The 24,000-nt window shown below is 39.6% G+C and overlaps 1 protein-coding gene across 1 annotated transcript in view; it reads left to right on the top strand.

Annotated features, from left to right (window-relative positions):
• LOC114553620 (sodium- and chloride-dependent taurine transporter) overlaps positions 1-19,016 on the top strand; it is a 40,476-nt gene extending 21,460 nt beyond the window's left edge. The window contains exons 5-15 of the mRNA XM_028574878.1: positions 927-1,072; positions 1,567-1,699; positions 3,987-4,121; positions 5,098-5,201; positions 5,311-5,435; positions 9,072-9,184; positions 9,839-9,976; positions 13,339-13,441; positions 15,359-15,459; positions 16,946-17,116; positions 18,422-19,016. Of these exons, the coding sequence (XP_028430679.1) occupies positions 927-1,072; positions 1,567-1,699; positions 3,987-4,121; positions 5,098-5,201; positions 5,311-5,435; positions 9,072-9,184; positions 9,839-9,976; positions 13,339-13,441; positions 15,359-15,459; positions 16,946-17,116; positions 18,422-18,580 (1,428 nt within the window). The 3' untranslated portion in view covers positions 18,581-19,016. The remainder of the gene's footprint in view (positions 1-926; positions 1,073-1,566; positions 1,700-3,986; positions 4,122-5,097; positions 5,202-5,310; positions 5,436-9,071; positions 9,185-9,838; positions 9,977-13,338; positions 13,442-15,358; positions 15,460-16,945; positions 17,117-18,421) is intronic.
• Positions 19,017-24,000: the final 4,984 nt, after the last annotated feature.

Raw genomic sequence — 24,000 nt, 5'->3', positions numbered from 1 at the left:
AGTTCATCGAAGTAAATCATAATTTCCAAGCCCATGAACCAAGGTTGGTTCATATAAAAACTACTTTTGAATTTGCAAATAAATGAAAAAGAGAGTGTAAATGTGTCTGTATAAATAATATATGTGTGTTTTTGTGTATAAGGTCATAGCATCAAGTTTCAAATCAATAACTTCACAGCTTATCATACCTCCCTCAAAAAAGTGTATGTGTGTATTGAGTTTTAAAAAAGTGTGCATATATCTATATCTAGCTGAACATTTCTGGTATACTGGCATCGGTACACTTCCTCACCTAATTATTCAGTCATACATGCCATCATCTATGGTTTCTTGTTTCTTCCTTGTTTGCAGAAAGCATAGCAGTACACGCCCCTCCACAGATGCTATGTTTGATTGTGGTCACATAAACCGTGGATGTATAATAAGAACTGGATACAGCGTTCGCGGCAGAGCCCCGTTCATTCCACTGGTGCTGCATCCGTATTGTGAGCAGACGTTCTAGAGTCCTCCGCTGGCTGAGTACTTTTGGGCCAGAGGGGCGTCCCGTGACGGGCTGGGAGTTGTAATTCCACTGTTTAGGCACTATGTTTAATTTGCTTCAAAGCCTGGTGCACTTCCTTAGGGCCTGATGGAAATGCTCTGATTAGCCCCCTTAAAGATGTTGGTTAACTGCACAGGCGAACGTTCAGTATGTTCACTAGGGACGCGCGTCGGTGCCAGCTGGGCTAGGCGTTCACATAATTGCGTGGATCATGTTTCGGGCCTTAGAGTGTATTACACTTAGGCCAGGTTCACCTACCTTCGACAAAAAGAGAAGCTGTACTTAGTCAATGATCTGAAACAACTTAAACTTGAGTTGTGCAAGCATGGCACAAAGCTAAGTTGTCCTCTAATGTAACGACGCAATTTTTTTGTATGCGTTTCAGTGTTTTCAGCCGGAGCTGCCCTGGGCCAAGTGCAATCAGTCCTGGAACACCGATCGCTGCATTGAGGACACCTACCGCAAGAACAAATCCCTATGGCTGGCCGCCAACGCCACCAACTTCACCTCCCCCGTCACCGAGTTCTGGGAGTGAGTTACATAAGAGCACACATGCATGAATGCTCACTTACATAACTACACGTTTTCATGTTATGTCATGTAATGTGTCATGGTTAGTTACATTCTATATGTCTTCTATAGGGTAACCTACAACTATGTGTAGGCCAAGACAGACATTAAGGAACCTTAATACAGAGGCTTTGTTTTTGCTTTGATTTGATTGGCTGGCAGTCGGAGAGACTAATAAAGGAAAACGGACGAATACCAAAGACTGCAGGGTTGTTAGATTTTATTATCTCAAACATTTAGCAGGCAGTGTGGTTGAAGACCCCTGCCAAAGACAACCTTTTCAGTTGTCGAAAGGACACGGGAAGTAGCTCAAACATCAGTAGTTTGGTCCAAAACGCCCACTTGATTAACTTGAAATTGGTGTAATTGTCTTTTTGTCAACATGTCATGAAGTGCTGTGACTGAGTTGCACAGATGGACCCACACACTTACAGAGCTTTCCTTTTATGTTTCAGACATAATGTGCTGGGTATCACCAGTGGTATAGAGGATATTGGTCCTGTTAAATGGGACCTGGCTCTGTGTTTACTGCTCGTCTGGGTCATCTGCTTCTTCTGCATCTGGAAGGGAGTCAAGTCCACTGGCAAGGTAAATATAAGTTTCTGTTATCCTATACTATCCTGTATTTTTTGTTTTTATGACTCTGTGCCAGCGACAGCCGTAGGATTGGTTACCAAAACCAGTGCCAATATGGCCCCAGTTCCTAAACAACCAGTATCTACCAGATCGAATGACAACACAGATTTCAGTGCCTCATTGCGGTGCTACTTAAATGCCTGTGCTGCCCTTTGGTACTCTGAAACGGATGTTAGAGGCAACAGAAGCCTCATTGCATCGGACACTAGTTGACACTGCATTTGGCAGCAGGTAACATTAGCCTACTGTTAAAACACAATTAAAATGCTGACAGCTAAACGAATGGCTGTATTTGACTGGAAGGGATTCCAATATCAGGAGATACAACAGTCTGCAGCTAAACACAAAGTAACGTTAAACTAGCTGCACCATGGCCATTCCCATAGTCAGAGTTGTCGGAGAATCAACACCAGACTTAATAGTGCATTCAATTGCACCTCATAAGCCCATGGTAAATTCAATGTTTAAATTTGACCATATGGCCTTAAAACAAGCCGTTCTTTAATGTCACAGACTGTCATTTCGTGCTCTTTGTATTATCGGTTCAGGCAACGTTTAGGCACCGGAACCATTTTAAAAGTATAATTTTAGCACTAGTATCAGCAAAAAAAAAAATGCTACTCAACCCTAGACAGCCTGGGCCGGAGGCATTATATTTTTGGGTTGTCCGTCCATCAGTCCCATTCTCATGAACGCAATATCTTAGGGAATGCCTTGGGGGGAATTTTGTCAAATGTGGCACTAACAACCACTTTGGGTAAGGTCACTGTGACCTCACAAATTGCATTTTTGGCCATAACTCAAGAATTCCTATGCTAATTATGACAACATTTCACACAAATGTCTGATACGATAAAACATTTTATATCCAAAAGGTCAACTTGACTGTGACATCATAGAGTTCTGCAAAAACACAAAAACACTTCTTTATTCAACGCCGTAACTCAGGAACAGAAGGGAGGACATTTAGTCTGATACTCTACAGGTGACACTAATCTTAGGTGCCCCACCTTGAAACTGTGGTGATTGTCTTCGGTGCTGCCAGGTTGAAGATGTGTGTTAAGCGTCCATGTTACACAAAAACATAGGCTTAATGTCTTTTATTAAATTGCTTTAAAGTCTTCACTAAATATAGTATATGAGTCTGGACAGACATCAATGTAAACTGCAACTTGACTGGTTGGTGGAGGCAAACAACCTCAAGGCGGTAGTTCTAGTTTATTACTGATTGTGTTTTGCACTGTTAATTTAGAGGAACAAGATAAAGTTCCTTTTTGGCTCGCTGAACTTAAAATAAATGCAAGAACTGACTTGTCTACTTGCATCATTGCTGAATCACAATGACATGCCATAAACCATGACAAGGTGATTCTCATATGACTCTTTCACACTTTTTTTTTAGGTCTTACCAAGAGAACAATAGGGGCTATGTTCAAACTTAGTGCAGAGAAATTAAAGATTTTCTGAAGGCCTGGGTGGGCTGTTTAATAAATGGAATAATCTTGTTTTAGCCCTTACATCAAAATAATTTAAAGAGCGACAACAATAGCAAAGCAAATAGTCATAGCTGATGTGTTTTTAAAGGGTTCTGAGATCATTAATTAGACAAGGTTGTACAAAAAGGAGTTCCTTTTCTTCTAGGAGGAAGAATAGAATACTGTCAGGGCAACATTTGGCTACACTCTGCTGTTGTATTTTCTCACAGAAGATGTACAGATGGATGTACGCTTGGATAAATGCATAAAGGGAACATTTCAGACCTTGTTCAATTGCTTCTACAACAACATCAACAACTCACCCGAGACCAGAGGCAGCTCCATCAATCCTAGACTGCTCTTTATATAACCTCAACACTATTTATTGATTGGTCTAGCCTGACGTATGCTCTCTGGTTGCTCCAAGTTGTAACTCTTGTAATAAAGTCACTCTGGCAAGGCCAAATGTGGTCACTGCTTTCCAAATAACAGATACTGATACACTGCTATTGATCTAAGGGACAGCCTGTGGTCTTGGTCCTAATCCAAGAGGAGTTCACACATTTATCAAACAAAATTCCCTGTAATGACATTAAAGATAGCTAGTAGACCAAATAACAAACATGACATTTATGTCATGACCAAAGCAAAACATATTTGAAACTCAAGTTGCAACTAATAGCCTTCCTCTGTAGAATAATACAAACTGGAGGAGTGTTTCCATGATGGGTGACTTTGCTTTTCTGCATTGTGATCTCCCTAAGGTGGTCTACATCACAGCCACGTTCCCATTTGTCATGCTCATCGTGCTGTTGATTCGTGGCGTAACACTGCCCGGTGCTGCTGCGGGCATCAAGTTCTACCTGTACCCTGACCTCGCTCGTCTGAAGGACCCAGAGGTAGGTGCCCCTGTGCTGTCTGAGTGAGAAAACCCTTAACCCCTTATAACCTTCAGGTATAGTTTAGTCACAACAGAATTACTGCGCTAGATTTTCTACCCGACTTCCCTAGTCCATATTAGTGTTACCCACAACTTAGGGCATTTTCACACCTATAGTTTGTATGCTCTGGTCCAAATCAGTTAATGAGTCTTGGAACGTGTTCCCATTGTTTTGGTTTCGTTAGCCACGGAGAAAAAGCCAAGCGTACCAAAATGCGTCATTACAAATCACGAACGTTCACTACGCTTTTCAGTCAGATGTGTCTCGGGCGGGAGCAAGAAAGTAAATACAGGAAGAAGGTCCTGTGTTCTGGACTAGTGTGTATTTCTTCCATCTCCATAGTCAAACCAGCTAATTTTATTTAAATAATTTTTCAGACATTGTTTCGCGAGCTACACTACTATGACTACTCAACGACACGTTGCTCTGTCTCCAACTTTAGTGGCGGCTAATTTGACCAGGGAAATACTAGTGACCGCAATCTACTGTATTTCTGTGAGAGAAACATTGCATTTGCTGCTCTGCTGTATCACAGATTGTAAAGCACACCTGACTACAGGAGATATTTAGCTCAGACTTGCGGAGTACACATAGTCGGTGCGGTTCGAGGTCGGATCATCATCACCGCAAACAACCCGCTCCAGAGTTTGTTTGAAAGCTTATTGAGACCACCTCATCAAGGTGGTCTTGGTACGCTTGTTTAGTCTGCTTTTGGTTCGTATTCGAGTGCGATTGCTGCCTTCTAACCTGACCAAATGAACCGCACCAAGGGGGAAAACTCTAGTGTGCTTCAACCGTACTAAATGAGGCAGGTTTCCAAACCCTAACCCTAACCCGCCCCTCTAGCTTCTAGCTTCTCTATGCATGCCCTGTGCTTCCCGTCATCAGCAGGCCTCAGCCTTTCTGTCCCCACTCTTGCCCCCCTACTTGACAGGTGTGGATTGATGCCGGCACCCAGATCTTCTTCTCCTATGCCATCTGTTTGGGCGCCATGACATCCTTGGGGAGCTACAACAAGTACAAATACAATTGCTACAGGTGAGGAATCAGTTTTCAGTGAGGGGGTTAGCGGTAGTGGAGAGCGGGAAGTGAAGGGATCCTTGTGTGTTCATTAACAAATCCTCCTCATGACATATGTGTGACATAGGGACTGTTTGCTGCTGGGAGCCCTCAACAGTGGTACCAGTTTTGTGTCTGGCTTCGCAATATTTTCCGTCCTGGGCTTCATGGCACAAGAGCAAGGGGTGGACATTGCTGATGTGGCAGAGTCAGGTACGAGGGTTCTGTAAAGGTGGCAGTGATGGTGGGCGCTGCTTCCTGGATAACAAATTGAACAACAGTAAATGCAAAGAAAAACCGCAACGAATCCCTAAAGAGAATTAGCCAATATGTTTGTTTTTAGACTTGAATGGTAACTTGGTATTAAATAGATTTAAATGGATTTCAAATGACGGCAGTCGGAATATGGAAGTTTCCGCAATCAAACACTACTTGACAAAAGCAGAATGTGAGAAAATATTAACCTATTTGATCGGTTTGTTAGCGCATCATTCAAGTAAAGCAAGTTGGATGGATTAGGGCTAAGATAGAGATGTTGCAAAAATGATTTTGGTTTTTGAAGAGAGCGACATTAAAAAATAAGCTAGAATTTACCCTTAGAACTAGCTGTGTGCATCTTGTGCCAGAAGCTTTAACGTGCTATCCCAATTCTGGTCCCGAAAGGTTCCTACATGTGACAAACTGACGTCACCATTGCTGTGGCTCCTATCTATTTGAGTGCCAAATTGGCATATGGGGTTATTGTTTCTACAAAAGTTTTTTTTTTTTTAATATAACTGGCAACTTCATCTTTTTGTAATTTGTTAGGGCCCACACCCATTAAATAACTAACCAAATCACAAAACTCCATGGTAAACATGAACTACTTAACATTTCAGCAAAGGAAGAAGTTAAATAACATGAGTGTTCATGATCACATGAGCCTGAGGTGTTTTTGTAAAGGTTTCATGTAACCCTAAGTCCCAACATAATTTCCATTGATTTGAACTATTACATACATAGCCCAGTTTAAGCTGGACGTCACACTTTTTTTCATTTAAGCTTGTTTTTCATGTCGCAGAGAAGACAAAAATTGATGTTGGTTTGTTCTTTAAAAAATACACTCAGTGATTGACTGATGAACAGTTTTTTTCTAGAACCACAATTGGGCCTTGTTTGGAAATCTCCTCTTTTCTGGATTTTACATGCTTCCGTTACACCCTTAAGACATAAGACATCTTGTTTGACGTCAAATGAGACACAAACTTAAAACTTTTAATTTTTGCTGATTACAGAACAATGATGTTGTTAGCGTCAAATTCTTTTGTGAAATTTAGGCTTCATCTATTGCCCCGAGATTATCCAGTTTAACAAAATAAAATTTTGATTAGACTTTAAACATTGTCCATGCTGCCAGCCCAGTCGATACGAATATTGGACAATTCTTTAGTCTCCAATTTGAGTCCAGTGCCAAATAAATTTCTAGCAGAATTATCCAGTATCAACGTTGTGTTTGGCGAGTGGGTTGGTGTTTCTCAGGTGACCAAAGATTAGAAGAGTATATCAGAGGAACTAGACAGAGCAATAGAAATACAAGGTTAGTCTGGGGTTAGCACTATTGGAATATACTATGGACGGACAAATCCCAGTTCAAACATCTTTACACTGCAGAGGGCCCAAAGAAAAACTCAATATTTAGAGCCAATTGCACCGTTGTGCAGTTGCTAATTAAGAGGTAATTTTCCAGCTTGAAAAAGAGTGTCCATGTGCTGTGAATAGATTTACCGAACATTTGGGAACATCACAAGTAAGCCTGCCTTAACTGCGACTGCTTGTTTCTGATTTACCTGACAGAGGAATGAAAGTTATCAGCATGAGAGTGCAATATAAGCACACATGCAACGGCTTCTGTAGACCCAGGACTATACTAAAAAAGAAATATATAAAAACGTAGGTTTTAGTAAGTAGTATTTTATGTTTTGACAGTCAAGTTATGATTTATCACACTGTTGGATGTGGATCTCATGAGATAAAGGGTAACTTGTTCTTTTTTTCAACCTGGATTCTTGGTATCCTTGGACAATCTCTGAAATTGGTTCACTATTAAACAAGACCGCTGCAGTCAGCAGCGGCGAAACTAGCTACAATGTAAGTTATTGGGCAATTGCGTACCTTCAATTTACGTCCATGAAATCACTTGTTTTGCGACTGACAGATTCAGATTATTATTCTAAGTGTCTGACAACATTATGGGAAGGTTCCCTACAGAGATGGACCTTTCTGTTAAAGAGTAAGATCCTTTTTGTTTAACAAGAAATCCCCAAAATCGCTAACTGTCAAAAGCCGTCTCGGTTCGTCTTTCCACTGTCCGAACAATCAGCACTCTGGTTTGGTTGAAATAAACCCTTAACGCACCCATTTACATGTGAAAAAAATGCTGGCTCTATACCAGTAAAAGTATTGTTTATTTAAATGGAGTCTGGTGACTTTGGTGATAGCGATTTCAGGGAGGTTTCTAAGGATACTCTTACGTACTCTTTTTAATAAAAGGGTGTATATCTGCAGGGAACCTTTCACTTAGAATAATAATCTGAGCCTGTCTTGGCAAAAACAACACTTTTAGTAAACAAATTTGACGATACACAACCCCTATGTAATTACAGTGCAGCCCAGTTCGCTGTCTGCCGGTTTCAGCGTTCTCCTTCGATACTGGACCAATTTCAAAGATTTTTGTTCACATTAGTCACTTGGACACCAATGCATGAGAAAATAGAGGTTACAAAAAAGAACAAAATTACCTTTTTTTTTTTTTTTATATATTTAATAACCTGCTAGAATTTCCCATCTCAGGAAATGGATGTTGGTACTATTTTTCGAGTCAACACGGTGTTTGGTTGGATGCCTTGTCATAATTTGCAAAAATAAAAACCTGAACATACTTTAGTACCTTGCTATCAGCTGCAATACTGTATTGCTGTCATGGCTGTTTCCTTGTTTCTTAACTTCTGTTTTACAGTTCCCAATTTAGCATCAATGTCAAATTAGACTGCAGAAAAAAAAGCCTCTGCCATCTGCTGCTATTTTGCTATGGCCATTTTGCTTCCTCATAGAGAGGACCATGCTTAATTCAGTCAGGGATGCAAAATGGCTAGAGTGACGTACTGTAGGTGTTGATATACTTAAAAATAAAAATATTTTGAGAAACCAAGATGCACTTGATTTACCTTTTTCTAGCAGTTGATTGTCTTTCAGCTGCCTGGAAAGGTGAATCAAGCAAAAGTAGGTTAATTATATCATTACATTTCTGCAATGTTTACTGCGATCTACAGTCTTTTTGTTAACTCCACACAACATATAAAACTAGTACATGCTGGACATGCTTCTCAACTTCTCTTATGACTTACTTCCACAGAGATGCAGTTACACGATACTCATAATTTACATCACATGTTATACGCTACATGTTCTTTGTTATTGTTCTGTTTTCCATTATTATAATATTCTAAGTTTTCCTTGTAATATGTCATTTTCAATGTTTTGATATGGTGTCATTTGTTAACTGCGTAAGTAATGTTTCCAAAGGAAGTCACGGGTAAGTAAAGATGTGTGTTAGACATACTTAATCCCTATTTATTGACAACACCTAGCTGCATACAAATACATAGTACATAAACCTCTATATTCCATGTTGTAGCCCAGTTTTAATCGTGCATTCATAGCCGGTTTTGCATCTCCAATGTTTGGGTTTTTTCTCTTCCCACAGGGAGGCAGATCAGATGAGCTTACCGTGATACTAATGTTGCCTCCCCCATCCCCCTCTGTCTGCTCTCACCCCCAACCCCCCCCCCCCCAACCCCTTCTCCTCTTTAGGCCCAGGCCTGGCGTTCATTGCCTACCCTAAAGCTGTTTCCATGATGCCTTTTCCTACAGTCTGGGCAATTCTCTTCTTCATTATGCTGCTGCTGCTGGGCCTCGACAGTCAGGTGAGCAGAAACATGAAACAACTTTCACACATTTACAGCTGTTGGAGCTGCAGGAGCCTGGGCGCTAAGGGATGTGGTGATAACACTCATGGCTGTTATTGAGGTTCACATGAGCAACACACAACGGTAGAAGCCTGTGCACAAACTTAAAGGGTGTTTAAACAAGCCTCCTGCAGCGTATTTTATTTTCTGAAAATGTGTGTTTCTGTGCATTTTGAAGTAAACGCACAGATTTTTCTTTTTTTTTTCTGATAAACCAAAGTCGGATTAACCTACATGAAGAAACCAACATGCATCATACCAACATACTGGCGGATTTACAGATGCAAGAAAAAAGAATTTCTGACATTGTATCTTGCATTACATTGACAAAAATAGTCAGGGTCACCTCCCCTCCACATAATCCACATTCTTTGTGTGAGTGGGTGGTGTTAATTACTCAACTTTCCCACAATAAATACATTAAAAGCTGCTTTAACCAAATGCAGTGGCTCCGAACAACATTATCCATATCGCTAACACTGGCACATTTCCAGAAATGTTAATGTGCATTGTTCTGATAAAATAAATAAATAAAGATAATGTTGTTAGTGGATCTTTATCCATCTTATTTTATATTTTTGGTAACACCACTGTCTCTGTGTCCCCCTGCAGTTTGTGGAGGTGGAAGGGCAGATCACATCACTGGTGGATCTGTATCCGTCCTTCCTAAGGAAGGGTTACCGCAGAGAGATCTTCATCGCTATCATCTGCTGCATCAGCTACCTGCTTGGACTTACCATGGTTACCAAGGTAACAACACCAAGCCACAGAGACCGAGCGCATATTGTCATACTCTGAAAGCCATGCCCACCGGAGGGGAAAACAATCGGCGCCACCATATGCAACCAAGTGCCTGTAGCTAACTAAAGGCATCCGATTTACAAATGTCAACGGATTATTTTAGCACCCCTTGTCTAACCGAGAGGACAAGTTAGCTGTTAGTAAGCTAATGATTAGCAAGCTAAGGCACTTACAGACATAATAGTAAGCTTGACTTACAGAATTATAGTTAGTCTAACACTGACATTTGGATATTTAACTTGATAACAAAATGCTTGCTTGCAAACTAACATTGGGCATGTCGTTAGGTTAGGGGTCTCCCCTTTCCTCACGCCTGTATCCACTTTTGTCTTCCTAAAAGCTCAGTTTTTCGATTCGACCGCTTATAAAAACTAAACGTATGGGTTCTTTACCATGTTGGTAATGCATCTTACCACACAGCAGCTTTTAGGCATTTTTCTGTTGTTTGCAGACAGAACTGACGGAGAGGCACCTTAACTTTACGCAGTACAAGTCAATGGAGAACGAGGAGTTGTTTTCCCCATCCGGTGTGGGCGGGACCTAAATGTGCTCTGTCTCTATTAAGGAGAGGGCAGCATTGTGGATATACTTGTCTATCACATATACATCATTTATAAAGTATTATCATGCACACAGCACATGTTGATATTGTAACTATGGCTGCTGGCCTCATTTCAGGCTCCATCCAACAGCTCAATACTCCAGGGACAACAGTGTTCATGCAGCTATTAAAGTCGGTCCCTGGGGAGATGACAGGGGGCTATTTATACTGTCAAGTCATGAGAACTTCCCATCAAACCTCTGGTATTAATAGATACTGTAGACCTGACTTAGCTTTTTCCAAATCTTCCTCTTATTACTCCTTCAGTCCTATTTCTATCTCTTGTCTGTTTTCCCCTGTTTCTCATCATGTCTTATTCCTGTCCTTCATCTCCTCTCTCTTCGCTTCTCTCCTCCTTCTCTAGAATTCTTCTGCCTTGTTCTCTCCTCTGTCAAACTCTTTTTGTTTCTCAAACCTTCTTCCTGTTTGCGTCCCCCATGTTCATTCTCTGTAGGGGTGGGGGAAAAAATCGATGCAGCATAGTATCTCAATATTTTCTGTGGCAATACTGTATCGATACACAGACGCCAAGTATCTTTTATCATATATGTTTTGGTTTGTTTGGTTTGTCTGCTTGACAATCTGATTTTGCAAGTGAGATGAACAAACCGAGAAATTTATCATTTTAGATAAAACAGATGTTGACAAAGTTTGACAAAAGCCCATTTTGGGGACATAATTTGAAATTGGGAACAATTTGAAGTTGGAAAAAAGTTAATGATTTACAATATATCTCAGAATATTGCAATATGTTTTAAAATCGCAATAATATCTTATCGTGACATAAGTATTGTGATGATATCGTATCGTAAGGCCTCTGGTGATTCCCACCCATAATTCTCTGGAGAATAAAATCAACATTTCCTCCACGTTGATTCATACAGACCCATCGTTGTGATGTATCATCCTCCCAACAGTTGCCCTGTACCAATAGACCCTTCTCACTGTGGACATGTTGACTTGTCGCATACAAGTGTTACTGTCATAAGTTCGCTGGTATGCCTACAAGACCTGTTCCTACTTAATTAACTGTGTAGTGATGTTTACATTGAGGGGAAAAGTGCACTAATGTCTTTTACATGAATTGTGAATGTTGAAGGTGAATTGAAAATGGCAGAGGGAATCCCTTACATTGAATCCAAACCCTGGGCTTCTTTAAACAAACGTTTTATGTCTTTGTATTGTACAAATATTTATGTGTATTTTGATGCTGGCTCAGTGTGGCTCAGCAGGACACAAAATGACACCAAATCCCAAGTAATTTGTTTTACCTGCGCTATTCGTGTTAAGTCCTAGCATAGCACAGTCTGCTGTGAAAAAGGTCTATTAATTGAGGCTACTCAAAGTTGGACATACTTGACAGACTTGGTTGTGTGTCCACACAGCAGTTTAAAAGGAGATTGAATGTAATTAGAGCCTAATATTCAATCAGAATTACAACATGGCTACCAATGTGCCAAACTGAAATTCAACATATTGAGTGTTTTGACACCCTAGAATCCAGTGCCAAAATGGTTGAAACCCCAATTTCCTTTGTCAAAATTTGGACCATTGGCATTACATATTTGATTTTGCCCGTCCATCTTCTGTAAGAGACCTCTCCAAGACCGAGACAATTTGTCACACTGTTGCTTCTGTGATTGGGCACTTTGGAAAGAAACGTGTAGACATGTTCCCTTGAATGACAGCCAAACTCCATTACGTCAAACAAACCAGCATGTCATATAGAGGCTGTCTATGTGCCAAAACTATGAGATTATAAAATGAGTAAGACCAGATAACTATCTTGACTGGAACTGCTGGGTTACACAATGTAGTTAGCATAAATCCCTCTGTGAAAAAAAAATAAAACCAATTTCCCCTGAGGGCTACAGGCTTTTTCCCCAGTGAAAAACATACTTTAAAACCTGAAACGCTTAGATGAAATCTCTGTAGGTTGAATCAGTTATGGTACAAAAGAGCAAATTAGACATTTTTGTTGTTTGTTTATGGTGAAACGTGTTTCTGTCCATCCAATGTCTCCAATTCCCGGACTTAATCTCACACTCTCCGCTCTCCTTCTTTCATCACTCCTTTCTTCATCCATAACTCATCCTCCCATCCCTATGCAAACCTGGTCTCACACAACATTCAACCTTCTCACTCATTCAGTCATTCTATATTCTGCCCGCGGCTCTCTCTCTCTCTCTCTCTCTCTCTCTCTCTCTCTCTCTCTCTCTCTCTCTCTCTCTCTCTCTCTCTGTGTCTCCTTCTGTCGTTCCCATGACAACGTCGTTTTATGGCTGCGGTGGCCTGGTTCAAGTATAGGATTCCCATGATTGTTAAAACAGTTTTCACACTGGACAGACACAGACAGACACACACACACACACACACACACACACACACACACACGCACACACACGTCGGCTGCTCACATTTGGTCATGTTAAAGTCTTGAAAATGTCCCCGTTTTACATATTTCAATGATCATTATATGATCTTTCAAGAATCCCATGTTTTATTTACAAGCCCTTGCACTTTAGTGAGTGTTCCTGAAGCTCAGTGTATTGAGGAAGGCTAAACTGAAATTGTATGCACTGAAAGGCACAAGAATATAGACCCTGCACAGGTTTTTAATATTTAACGTGACATGAAAACATTGCCTGATATATGTACTTAAGGAAAAAACCTGATTTTAAAGCCTGTTTGTCTGTGTGTCTGTCTGCAGGGTGGCATGTATGTTTTCCAGCTGTTTGATTACTATGCAGCTAGCGGTGTGTGCCTTCTGTGGGTGGCATTCTTTGAATGTATAGCTGTTGCCTGGGTTTATGGTGAGTACCATGCTTCCAAATATAACTAAATATTGTGAGCCTGTAGGATGTATACTTAATAACTTACTAGTGCACAGGAAGTGAATGCTTCTAATGTATTGCCTTGTAATGTCTCCATACACTGACGTTGATGTCCGGCTGCCTTTTTGCACTCTCAAAGAGCCTGCATAGATCCCTAGATGGCTGTATCACAGCACCGTCCATTTAGAGACAGCAAAGCTGCCTTATCAGACCAATTGCTGGTAGTGCAACTGCAAATAAAAGAAGTAGGGATGTAACGATGCACCATGAATCGGTTAAAAATCGATGCAAATGGAACGAACTCATAGACTGTTAACATTAGTGGACAGAGCATGTGTGACGTCACCCGTTGGTTTGTGGAGCTCTGCTATGAGTCGTCGAGTTTGCCGCTACGGGCGCAGCCATCCTGGTTGCGGATGTGACGATTTAAGACGAGAGGGAGGAGTGAGGGAGGAGCCACGTTACGTTACACGCTTTCACTGGCAATCGCATCATAGCCACACCCTAAAACACCCCCTGCTTTATCACTGATTTTAACGAGCCCATAATTAAAAGAATGAACCTCATTCTGTATTGCAGAAGACTTATAACTTGCGATTGAGACCATAAACTAATTATGAACATGTTTTATGAGGTAATAAATCAAGTGAGAAGTGGGTCACTTACTCATAGACTTATACAGAAACCGACCACCTTTTGCAACCGCACGTGTCGCCCCCTGCTGGGATTCAGATGGAATGCAGGTTTAAGGCACTTCCGCATTTGCAGCACTCCACTGAACTGGATGCTTTGTCCATTAATATTATACAGTCTATGGGCGAACTCTAGCTTACCCAGTAGAGTGTGCGCCCCAATGAATGCAGCAGCCCGGGTTTGAGTCCGACCTGCGGCCCTTTGCTGCATGCTGCTGTCATCCCCTTTTCCTCTAAAAAAGTAAAAAGCCCATCCAAAAAAATCTGGACAACAAAATCGATATAAATGTGTAAAGATTACAACACACAGACAATATTTTTTTATGAAAAATGAATCGCGATGCAATTTTTAAACGGCCTAGGGCGTGATCTACTTTTTCATTTGTCTAACTTCAGACCTCAGTGTATCTTCTTAGTTTATTCATTTTAAGATATTATTTTTCTATTTATTTAGTTACCTGGATGTGGGATTTGTTTTATATAATTAATTTTTCAGTTGCACTTTTGATAAGCGGACACATCTGTTGCCTTGCACAGTTTAAATAAATGAAGGAATATTTTCAGTCATTTGTCAGGTTCAGGTCATTCTGTTAAAGAAATCGTGAGAAATTTGTATCGCGAACTTAAAATCGTGAATTGAATCGATTCGTGACTTGAGTGTATTACGTCCCTAACTAGAAGGTTTTGTATACCTTTTTCCAACACCGTAGTTTTCATGGAACATGGGATACAGCTTACTGTGGACTTGCAAAAGACAGGAACTTTTAGGACAACCTTTTTCTGAATTGTGTCGAGGTAAAAACAGGCTAAGTCCATTGTTGGAACTTTATGAAGTATACACTAAATCTGCTGAACCAAGAGTACATCTAAGTATTAAAACATTGTAGCTGAAAATCATCCATGCACAAGCCATCCAAGATTGGACACCTAAATTAATTGTTACTCTCTGTGATTTTTGGTTGATTCATTTTCTGCATTGCAAACTTATTTTCTAAGTTCTTTATTTTATTTCCCTCTTCATTATGTCATTTTTTTATTCCCTGTGTAAAGCACTTTGTATTGCATCTGTGTTTTTATGAAAACAATAATCTTGCCTTGCCTATTGTTTGTTTAAATAAAAAAAAAAGATCAGTCCTGGTGCATTGTGTTTACTTGCAGAAAATAATCTGTATTTATAATTATCATTATTTCACTGTCTTCCCAGGCGTTGATAATTTCTATGATGCACTTGAGGACATGCTTGGCTACAGACCAAATCGTTGGATGAAATGGAGCTGGAGTTTCATCACTCCTTTACTGTGCATGGTAAGAGCCTGCTCTTATTGCAATAAACAGTAATCCGTAACCAAGGGTTTGACTTCTTCCTCTTTTTATTTATACAATTCTTCTGCTTCCTGAAACTTGTACAAGTGTCATCACGATGGTCACATGTTTCTTAAAGAGACATGTCGCCATTTTAAATCGAGAGTGGAATTCAATCCCAGACCCTAATTGAACACGCGTACGTCTTAGGGCTGTGCAATTAATCAAAATTGAATCGTGATTATGATTTTGGCTCCCAATGATCACAAAAACAGAATATTCGAGAAAAACAATTATTTTAGCTCATTACGTTTTGCAAGTTTTTTTATTTTTCTCTTGTGTTCTGAATGAAAAAATAAAGTAAAAAAAAAAAAAAAAGGGAAAAGGCAAATTTCAGTTTTTTTTGTTTTTGTTTTACTGTTGATTTATTTAACGTTTTCCACTGTTTTTTAAGTTCAATAATTGCAACATCTTTCCAAAAGTCAACGAGTCATTGTGTTAAATTATCGTGATTTCAATATTGACCCAAATAATAGTGATTATATTATTTTCCATAATCGAGCAGCCCTAATACGTCTTTTACTGAGCAGCTAAAACATATGGATGGTCATTGCATATACTGTACTATTTATTATGTATAAATTCTGTTAGTTTGCAATCTTAACATATATATACTTTTTTATTTTGTCCTCATATATTCACTACTGCTTTTTATTGCTCTCAACAGCTGTGTCTTTTCTAATCTTTGTACTCTGTGCTCTGTCGTTTTCACCTTGCTTTGTGCTTCTTTTTTTTTTTATAAATCTTTTTGGTTCGGTGCTGCGTTTTGTGTATTTAAGTTGTGCTCTGCTTTTGTGTCTTTCTTTCTGGTTTATATGTATGTTAAAAAGACTTTTTAATATCGAGGCCAGGGGACTACAATAAAAGAAAAATAAATAGCCTTTTTGGCTAATTCTGTCATTTTTAACCCATGTGAAAACATAAATTTTTTTTTGTTAAATTGCACTATCCCCTTCTTTCATAAACTGAATTGAATTGAGTAAATTAACTTAAAATTCAATATACAGAGTTTGCCTTGAACCTTGCATAAATGCTTTACCAAAATGTCTCCACAGCATGTAAACACAAGAATATCCTGTAACACTTTACTTGAAGGTATCTACATGAACACATGACACTGTCATGACACATGAACCCTAACTTGTCATGACAAAAAGCGAATGACACCGCGTTACGTCATAAACGTTAATGACTTGTTTATAATGTTTATGACACGTTCATGCCAGTGTCATGTCACTGTTATGTAGATACCTTCAAGTAAAGTGTAACCGAATATCTTCGAAACATACTTGAATAAATGATATACTACATTGGTACCCTTGGGCCATTACCACCATGTTATATTGTGTACTTACTTTCAAAATGTGAAACTATCCCTTTTTGAAAGGCTGACATTTGTGTTGAAACATGTGTTCCTCTTCCTCTCCAGGGTTGCTTTATCTTCTCCTTGGTCAAATACAAGCCGCTGACATACAACAAGGTCTACGAGTATCCGGACTGGGCCATCGGAATAGGTTGGACTCTGGCCCTGACCTCCATGATCTGCATCCCCATGGTGGTTGTCATCAAGATCATCCGATCTGATGGGCCACTCATTGAGGTGGGTGGAGGAGCCGTCTGGTAGCTATGCAGCTTCAAACAGTTAGTTTTTAAGGCTGGTTCAGTTTAGGGCTGCAACTAACCATTGTTTTCATTGTCGATTTAATCTGTCAATTATTTTCTCGATTAATGGATTTGTTGTTTGGCCTGTAAAAATGTTAGAAAATGGTAAAAAAAAAAATGTGGATCAGAGTTTCCCAAAGCCCAAGACGACGTCCTGAAATCTCTTTGATATCGGGTGATGACTCAGAAATGATGTTGGGAGACCTCAAAGATGACGACCAGTTCGATGATTACAAATCAAGTGCAGCTTTATTCAAACAGTGAACAAACTTTCATGACACTGGAACAACCATGAGCATACAGACACGTCTGCCCAAGGATGAACCACATGTACATCAGAATGAATACCTTTTAAACACTTTTTGTGCTTACACAGCATGAGACATCTATTTCAGTTGGAACAGTTTACTTCTTAAACTACACCTTTTATGGCACGTGCTCCTAATAGATTCTCACATTCCTGGCTCCAATTCCTCTATGTGAAAGTTGTGCCCATTCTAAGCTAGGTTTTACTGTGAGACCATATCATCTTAAACTGTCTGGTCTCTAGAAAGTCCTTAGAATAGATAAGATACATTCAAACGTCTGCATGCACACATACCAAACCTATCACTCTTGTTATGTCCACAACTCACAGATATTTTAGTTTACTGTCACAGAGGAGAGAAGAAACTAGAAAATATTCACATTTATAAAGCTGGGATCAGAGAATGTTTGACAGAAATGACAGAAACCGGTTAGTCGATTATCAAAATAGTTGCCGTTTAATTTAATAGTTGACAACTAATCGATTCCCCCTGTCGGCTCTAGTACAGATCAGAGATGCTCGTTCCACTGAAGAGCAAAAAAAAAAAAATCAATCCCCTCAAATGGCTATTTTGTGGGTTGGTTATATTCAATTAGTTTTTATCAACAACAAAAATAAACTTACACCCATATCTCTTTTTTTTGTTGCATTTTTTCTATCCCATCTCCCCTCTCTTTTGCTCACTCCCCTCTCCGTTACCGCTCACTCCATTCCTCTCTTTCACCTACCTTTTTATCATTCCTTCTGTGGACTTTCCTTCTCCCCTTCTGTCTCTCCTCCCTCCTCTCTGTTCTCTCCCCTTTAACTTGTCCTTCTCTCACACTTCTCCAATCCATCCTTCCTTCCTTCCTTTCATCCTTTCCTTCCTTCCTTCATTTCTTTCATTCTTCTGTCCATCCTCGCTTCCTTCCTTCCTTCCTTCCTTCCTTCCTGCAGAGGATCAAGGCAGTTGCCGCCCCGGTTCGCGGCGGGGCCAGCTCTCGTCCTGCAGACCACCGTGGCCTCAAGGAGCTCTCCTACCCGCTGGACCCCAACGGGAACAAGGGCCTGCTGATGAAGGCCCCCACCCACACCATTGTAGAAACCATGATGTAAAGGAATGAGGCGGAGGCTCTCCATGAGATCGCTCTCCTCTCCTGTCCTGTCCTGTCCTCTCAAACGCTTCTAAAGCTAGCTAGTTCTCTGTCTATCTGTCTGTCTGTCTGGTGGACTGATAAGGGTTTTAAAGAAGAAAAAAAAAAAAAGGTTCCCGTTTCAAATGTTGTAGGAATACTTTGGAAGTAGTTTGCTCTCGGTGGGTTTTCTTAAGAGGGTGGCAATCACATTTCAAATCTTTTTCTGAATGACTGGTGCTGGTCCTTTTTTTCCCCTCCTATTTGTAACATCCATGTCCCACTATTTTCTTGTTTAAAGGCAGAGTGGCAAATGCGCACCAGCCTCTGGTCATCCGCTGGTACATATCTATGTTTTGTTACGCCAGCTACTTTTGCAGAAAACCAGCCATTGTTCTAAAAAAAAAAAAAAAAAAAAATGAAGGAAGAAGTGGTTATTGAGTCTTGGAATCAAACAGCCTTTTGTAGCCACAAAATGGGGTAAAAAAAAGAGAGGTTTCTGACATTGATCACAGATCACCAGTTTTTGGCACTGTTCTTGGACAACAGCTCTTTGTCTGTGTTTCAGTGAACACGCACTTATCCGAGCGCGTGCGCCGTAGGGTTCAACTTTGGCTTTTTCTGTTCCGCTGCGTTCAGCAGAGGCCCAGTTGCACTGCAGGAACAGCGTTATTAATTAAGAAGCGTGTTTTCTACCCATGTCACAATTAGACATAGACGGGTATAAAGTCCCCCTTCAGTAATCAGACCTTCTGATTGTGATATTCCAGCTGCACAAGGCAAGATGTTTTAATGAGAAATGTGACCAAACTTTACCATCCTAAATTTCAAAATGTGGCTGTCGCAGGGGAAGTTTCCCAATCCTACGAATGTTACAACCTGTATATTGATTGTGTTTTTTTTCTTTCGGTGTTCTCACTTGGAGCTATTAATACACAAAATTGCCTGGTGCAGCTAAAAAGAAAGATTAAACAAATGTATAATTGACACAGCCGTGATAGCCGATGACTCTTATCAAACCAGGGTATCCTGGTTGTTTTTTTTAAATGCACCTTAGCACAAATATTCCCATCTTCCATAGCCATAAGCTATGGGACAAAGAGAGAACTTGCACTGAAACCCGCTCCTGCACAGAGAGAGAGGTATCTGAAAGGATTTGAAGTGTGGAGGTTGAACCCTTGAGTGTGTTGTCTGTGGCGTACTGTACAGTAGTAGCTAAACAGTCTGTATCTATCTCTTTATCTATCTTTCTCTGTCCTAGACCAGTTTACAGTACATTAGTGACTGCTATAGGCACTCTTGGCTTACAATTTTGGATTGGATTTGTTTCATTTTCCACAGAGGAAGTCACATTATTAGTTGTTTTTTTTTCTTCCTCTGTAAATGTTTGGATTTTTTTATTTTTATTTGTATTATTAAGACTATAATGTTGTTGGTATTCACTATTGACGATAAGTGCTGTAGTTTTACATAGAAGAAGGAACACTTCTTTCATTGGGTGAAAATACTAAGCTATTATACAAATCATGCATTTACAGTGGCAGCCATTGTAGTAATAATCCTACATCATTCATTTCTCCAGTGGTGATGCGGCCAACCGTTCCGTCTTTGGCATCAAACAAACAACAATGCGACTGATTTTTTTTTTTTTTTCCCAAATATTTTCTCTTGTGTAGTTCAATGTACAGTAAAAAAATAGAAGGGAATTCTACAATGGCTCTATCTGTAAGTTCGTAGGTGTTGGGGGTTTATAGCTTTTCCTGTAAATACCAGGGGACAGTATTTAATTTGGATACATTCAGCCAGACCGATGGTAAAAAAACAACTATTGGTTGGGTCACACTCCCGACAAATCAGCCAGACCGTCGAAGGTCTGAGTGTCAAACTTTTTCGTCACGTTGTGAAATTCCCCACAAATCCGTCATTTTTGGTCACCACCACGTTGTTTCCCCCGCACTCAAAATGAGGGCTGAAAGCTTCATTTCAAAAAAAGGAACCCCAACGGCTCTAAAAATCTATTAAAAGACATGCAGATGCAAGTTTTAGAATTTGAACCCACTGCACCTTAAATTCCCTGCACTGGGAACTGGGTGTCTATCATCATTTGAGATAATTAGAATGAGTTTTTTGGCATAGCAACTATAAGTAAATACATTTTTACCACCAAAACTTGAAATTTTGTGTAAAGTCAGACTCAGGCTTTGTAAGACCTTAAAATGCTGCCTGGAATTCAAACCAAAAAAAACCAAACCACAATGAAGAGAGTAGTAAACTAAACTTTGGATCGAATATAAGCTGTGAAATTGGGCACTATATAATATAAGATGTATGTGAAAATGACACTGGGAAGTTATGTCTGACACCTCTAAAACCTGTACTTGCATACAGCATATGTCGATGCATTTAGAGCTCATTTTAAAATGTCTTTAGACGGCCATAATGTTGTCGATGTGAGCCTTTAACAACTGAAAGCAGACTATCTAAGAAGTATGACATTACAACTGTTGCATTCACTTTAATATGTCTGTGTAACGTGTATATGTGTCATCAGTGTCCTGTTTCCTATAGCTGCATTAACCCAGTGTCGGGGAAATTTAGACTTTTAACTGTGGTAGAAAACAAAATTGATGTTTTTGTCCAGCTTGAAAGGCCATTAGATCAGTTCTTTGCCACACACAATGGAAAATCACAACTTAACTGCCTACCACAATCGAAGGCAAACGTACAGAAAGGGTGAGTCAGTCAGTTTTTAATTGCACCTTATTTGTATAATAATATAACTTTATATCAAACTGAGGCCAAAAAGAAAAGAAAACACTGCCATCTTTTAATTCAGGGTCCTCATTGGCCTCTAAACAAATCTGAATATGTTCAAAACCCTTAAGCTTTTAGCTTTAAGTGCTTCTGTTCACCCCCAAAAGCAGACCAATTAAAATAGATCAAAATGTTCATAAACTATTCATTCATGTCAAGTACTCTATACACTTACACATGCATTGCAGGAATTTGACCAACAGGGCCTCATTTTGCATCCTCTAAGATTAAGATTATTTCTTTTGTCAGTTTATTTGATTTCTTCAAATGGAATACAATAGTTCATATCATTAAAGGGGGATTTGTGAAACCAAATCCACAGCAGACATCTATTTTTCATACAGTGGCAAACTTTTCCTATATGAGTCGTCTTTGTACAGCTAAGCTCCCATTGCAGACGTCCCGTTTTAATACACAAAGCTTCATTTTAATCTTAAACTTTTGTACAGATCTGGTTCTCGATTCCCCTTAAGGATCTTTGCACTTCTGTAAAAAAGAAAAAGGAAATAATGCTGAAAGGACTGATCTGTCAGCACTATCCAGTAAGAACAACCGCATTAGAAGCATTAAATAACATACAAAAAAAAAAAGATTACTGGCATTTTGAAAACCGGAATTGCACAGAGCACCTATCGATAGTTAAATAAAATACGGCTGATCTTGTTTGATACTCTCACAACTGAATAAAATCTTTCCTGAGTGCTGAGATCCTTTTTTTTTTTTTTTTTTTTTTTTTTTTTTGGTGGGGGAAACATGGACCACAAATAATAACTAATACAGTTATTTATTGGTTTATTCTGCCTTTTTTGTGTATATTTACAGTATGTACCAGTCCCTCTGCCTTCTTACACTCCCCTTCTGTTAGCCTACGTAAACCTTCCTTTGATCTAAGCTAACCTATTATTTTTTTTTTTTTTTTCTCAGATAAAAATGAATTTGCAAGAGAATCGAAGCATTAGCGATGCACAAGTTTTTACCGCCGAATGTTAAAAATGTGAAAGTCACCTGCGGGTGAATGTAAACGTTTCTGAAGATTTATTTTTTAGGGTGAGGAAATATTAGCTTTCTTGTATTTCTTTTAGTTATTGATTGTGTTTTCATTGACTTCAGCAGTTTCTCGTTTGAGTTTATTTTTGATTGTGTGTCTGTCACGTTTGCCTTTTTGTATTCCAAATATAGTGTATTGTGAACCTCTGTCGTTGGAGTGACATGCACAACTATCAATCAAAAAGAAAAAAAAACTAGCAAAAAAACAAAAAAAGCTACGATTTGTTACGTGCAATACTTTGTAGAATACTTTTTATTTTTCTTGCTGTTTTTCCAAGAGGTGGTACTGACCTTTTGTAACACTTCCAAGACGATAGCCTGTGAATTCTTGATAAAGAACATTTTAATCTTTAAGGGTCCATTTAAATTTAAAACCCCACCACAAAATGTTATGCAGTGTGGAACTAAAAAGCAAACTAAACTTCTACTCCAACAAAGATCTTGTGGTTTGAAATGCACTGAGAATGATACTAATCCGTTGTCACATCAAACTGAAGCGAAATGCTATATTTTTTATTTTGTTGTGACACACTGCTAAGTTGTGCATTTTTGAGGGGTATGAAACACAGTAACACTGCCACTAAGCCCACCTTTCTCTTACCTGCCTATGTTTATCGCAGTACTGCCATGTTGCAAAAAAAAAAAAAATCAGGGCAGCTTTCCAAAAGCACGCCGCCACCAAAGTTCACCATTTCTAATCAGCGATATTTGCTAAATCTAACCAGTCCCCTATAAGGCTTGGAATCTTATGTGCTCGCGAAGGAGCAAATACCTTTTTGGAGTCATCTCGGCTGCTTTTTGGAAGCCTGCCCCGCAGCAGCAAAAGCGGTGCATATAAAAACCTGATTACACCATATCAAATGTGGGCTTTTCTTTCAAAACCTTGTATGCAATTTCTACATTCTGCTTCTTCAGACATTTCTATTTAAATCCAACTCCACTTCGCCAAACCCTGCAACCTTTAGTGCTTTATCAAAGAAACGGAAGAACCAAACTACATCTACACAGGAATAGATAACCCGATTGGAAATCCTATGTTGCCTACATCGTGTTTGTATGTGGGTGTGTATTCCTGGTATGTAAACACCACCATATCTGCAGGATTCAGGAATCAGGATCTGATTTTCTGTTTCTGCGATACTCTTGCAACATTGGACAATACAAATGTGATCTTCGGTCTATAGAGGTGACCCAAAACTGCGACTGCGTGGCTGCGAAGGAAGATAAATAGGGCTCCATTTCCTTAATGCAAGGATCGTCTCGGTCCTTTGGTTGAAAGTTTGAAAAAGATGTCTCACTCAGAGAACCATATCTATGATGTAACCCAATTTACAGTTTTTGGCATTCATAGCTCTGATTAAAGATTTGACTTTTGCGGATGAGAGAATGAAACACAAGGCTGTAAAATCAGCTTTCCTCCTTTTTAACTGAAACAATGGGGATCTCAGCGCTAAGTCCTCTGGGAAATGGAGTCTCACTCATCCTTCCCATCCTCTCCGTCGCCAGACTCATTCTGACAGGCTTCCCTGCATTATACAGTAT

This window comes from Perca flavescens, chromosome 4, assembly GCF_004354835.1.
Source record: "Perca flavescens isolate YP-PL-M2 chromosome 4, PFLA_1.0, whole genome shotgun sequence".
Classification (NCBI taxonomy): domain Eukaryota; kingdom Metazoa; phylum Chordata; class Actinopteri; order Perciformes; family Percidae; genus Perca; species Perca flavescens.
This window is presented reverse-complemented; position numbering and strand designations above follow the sequence as displayed.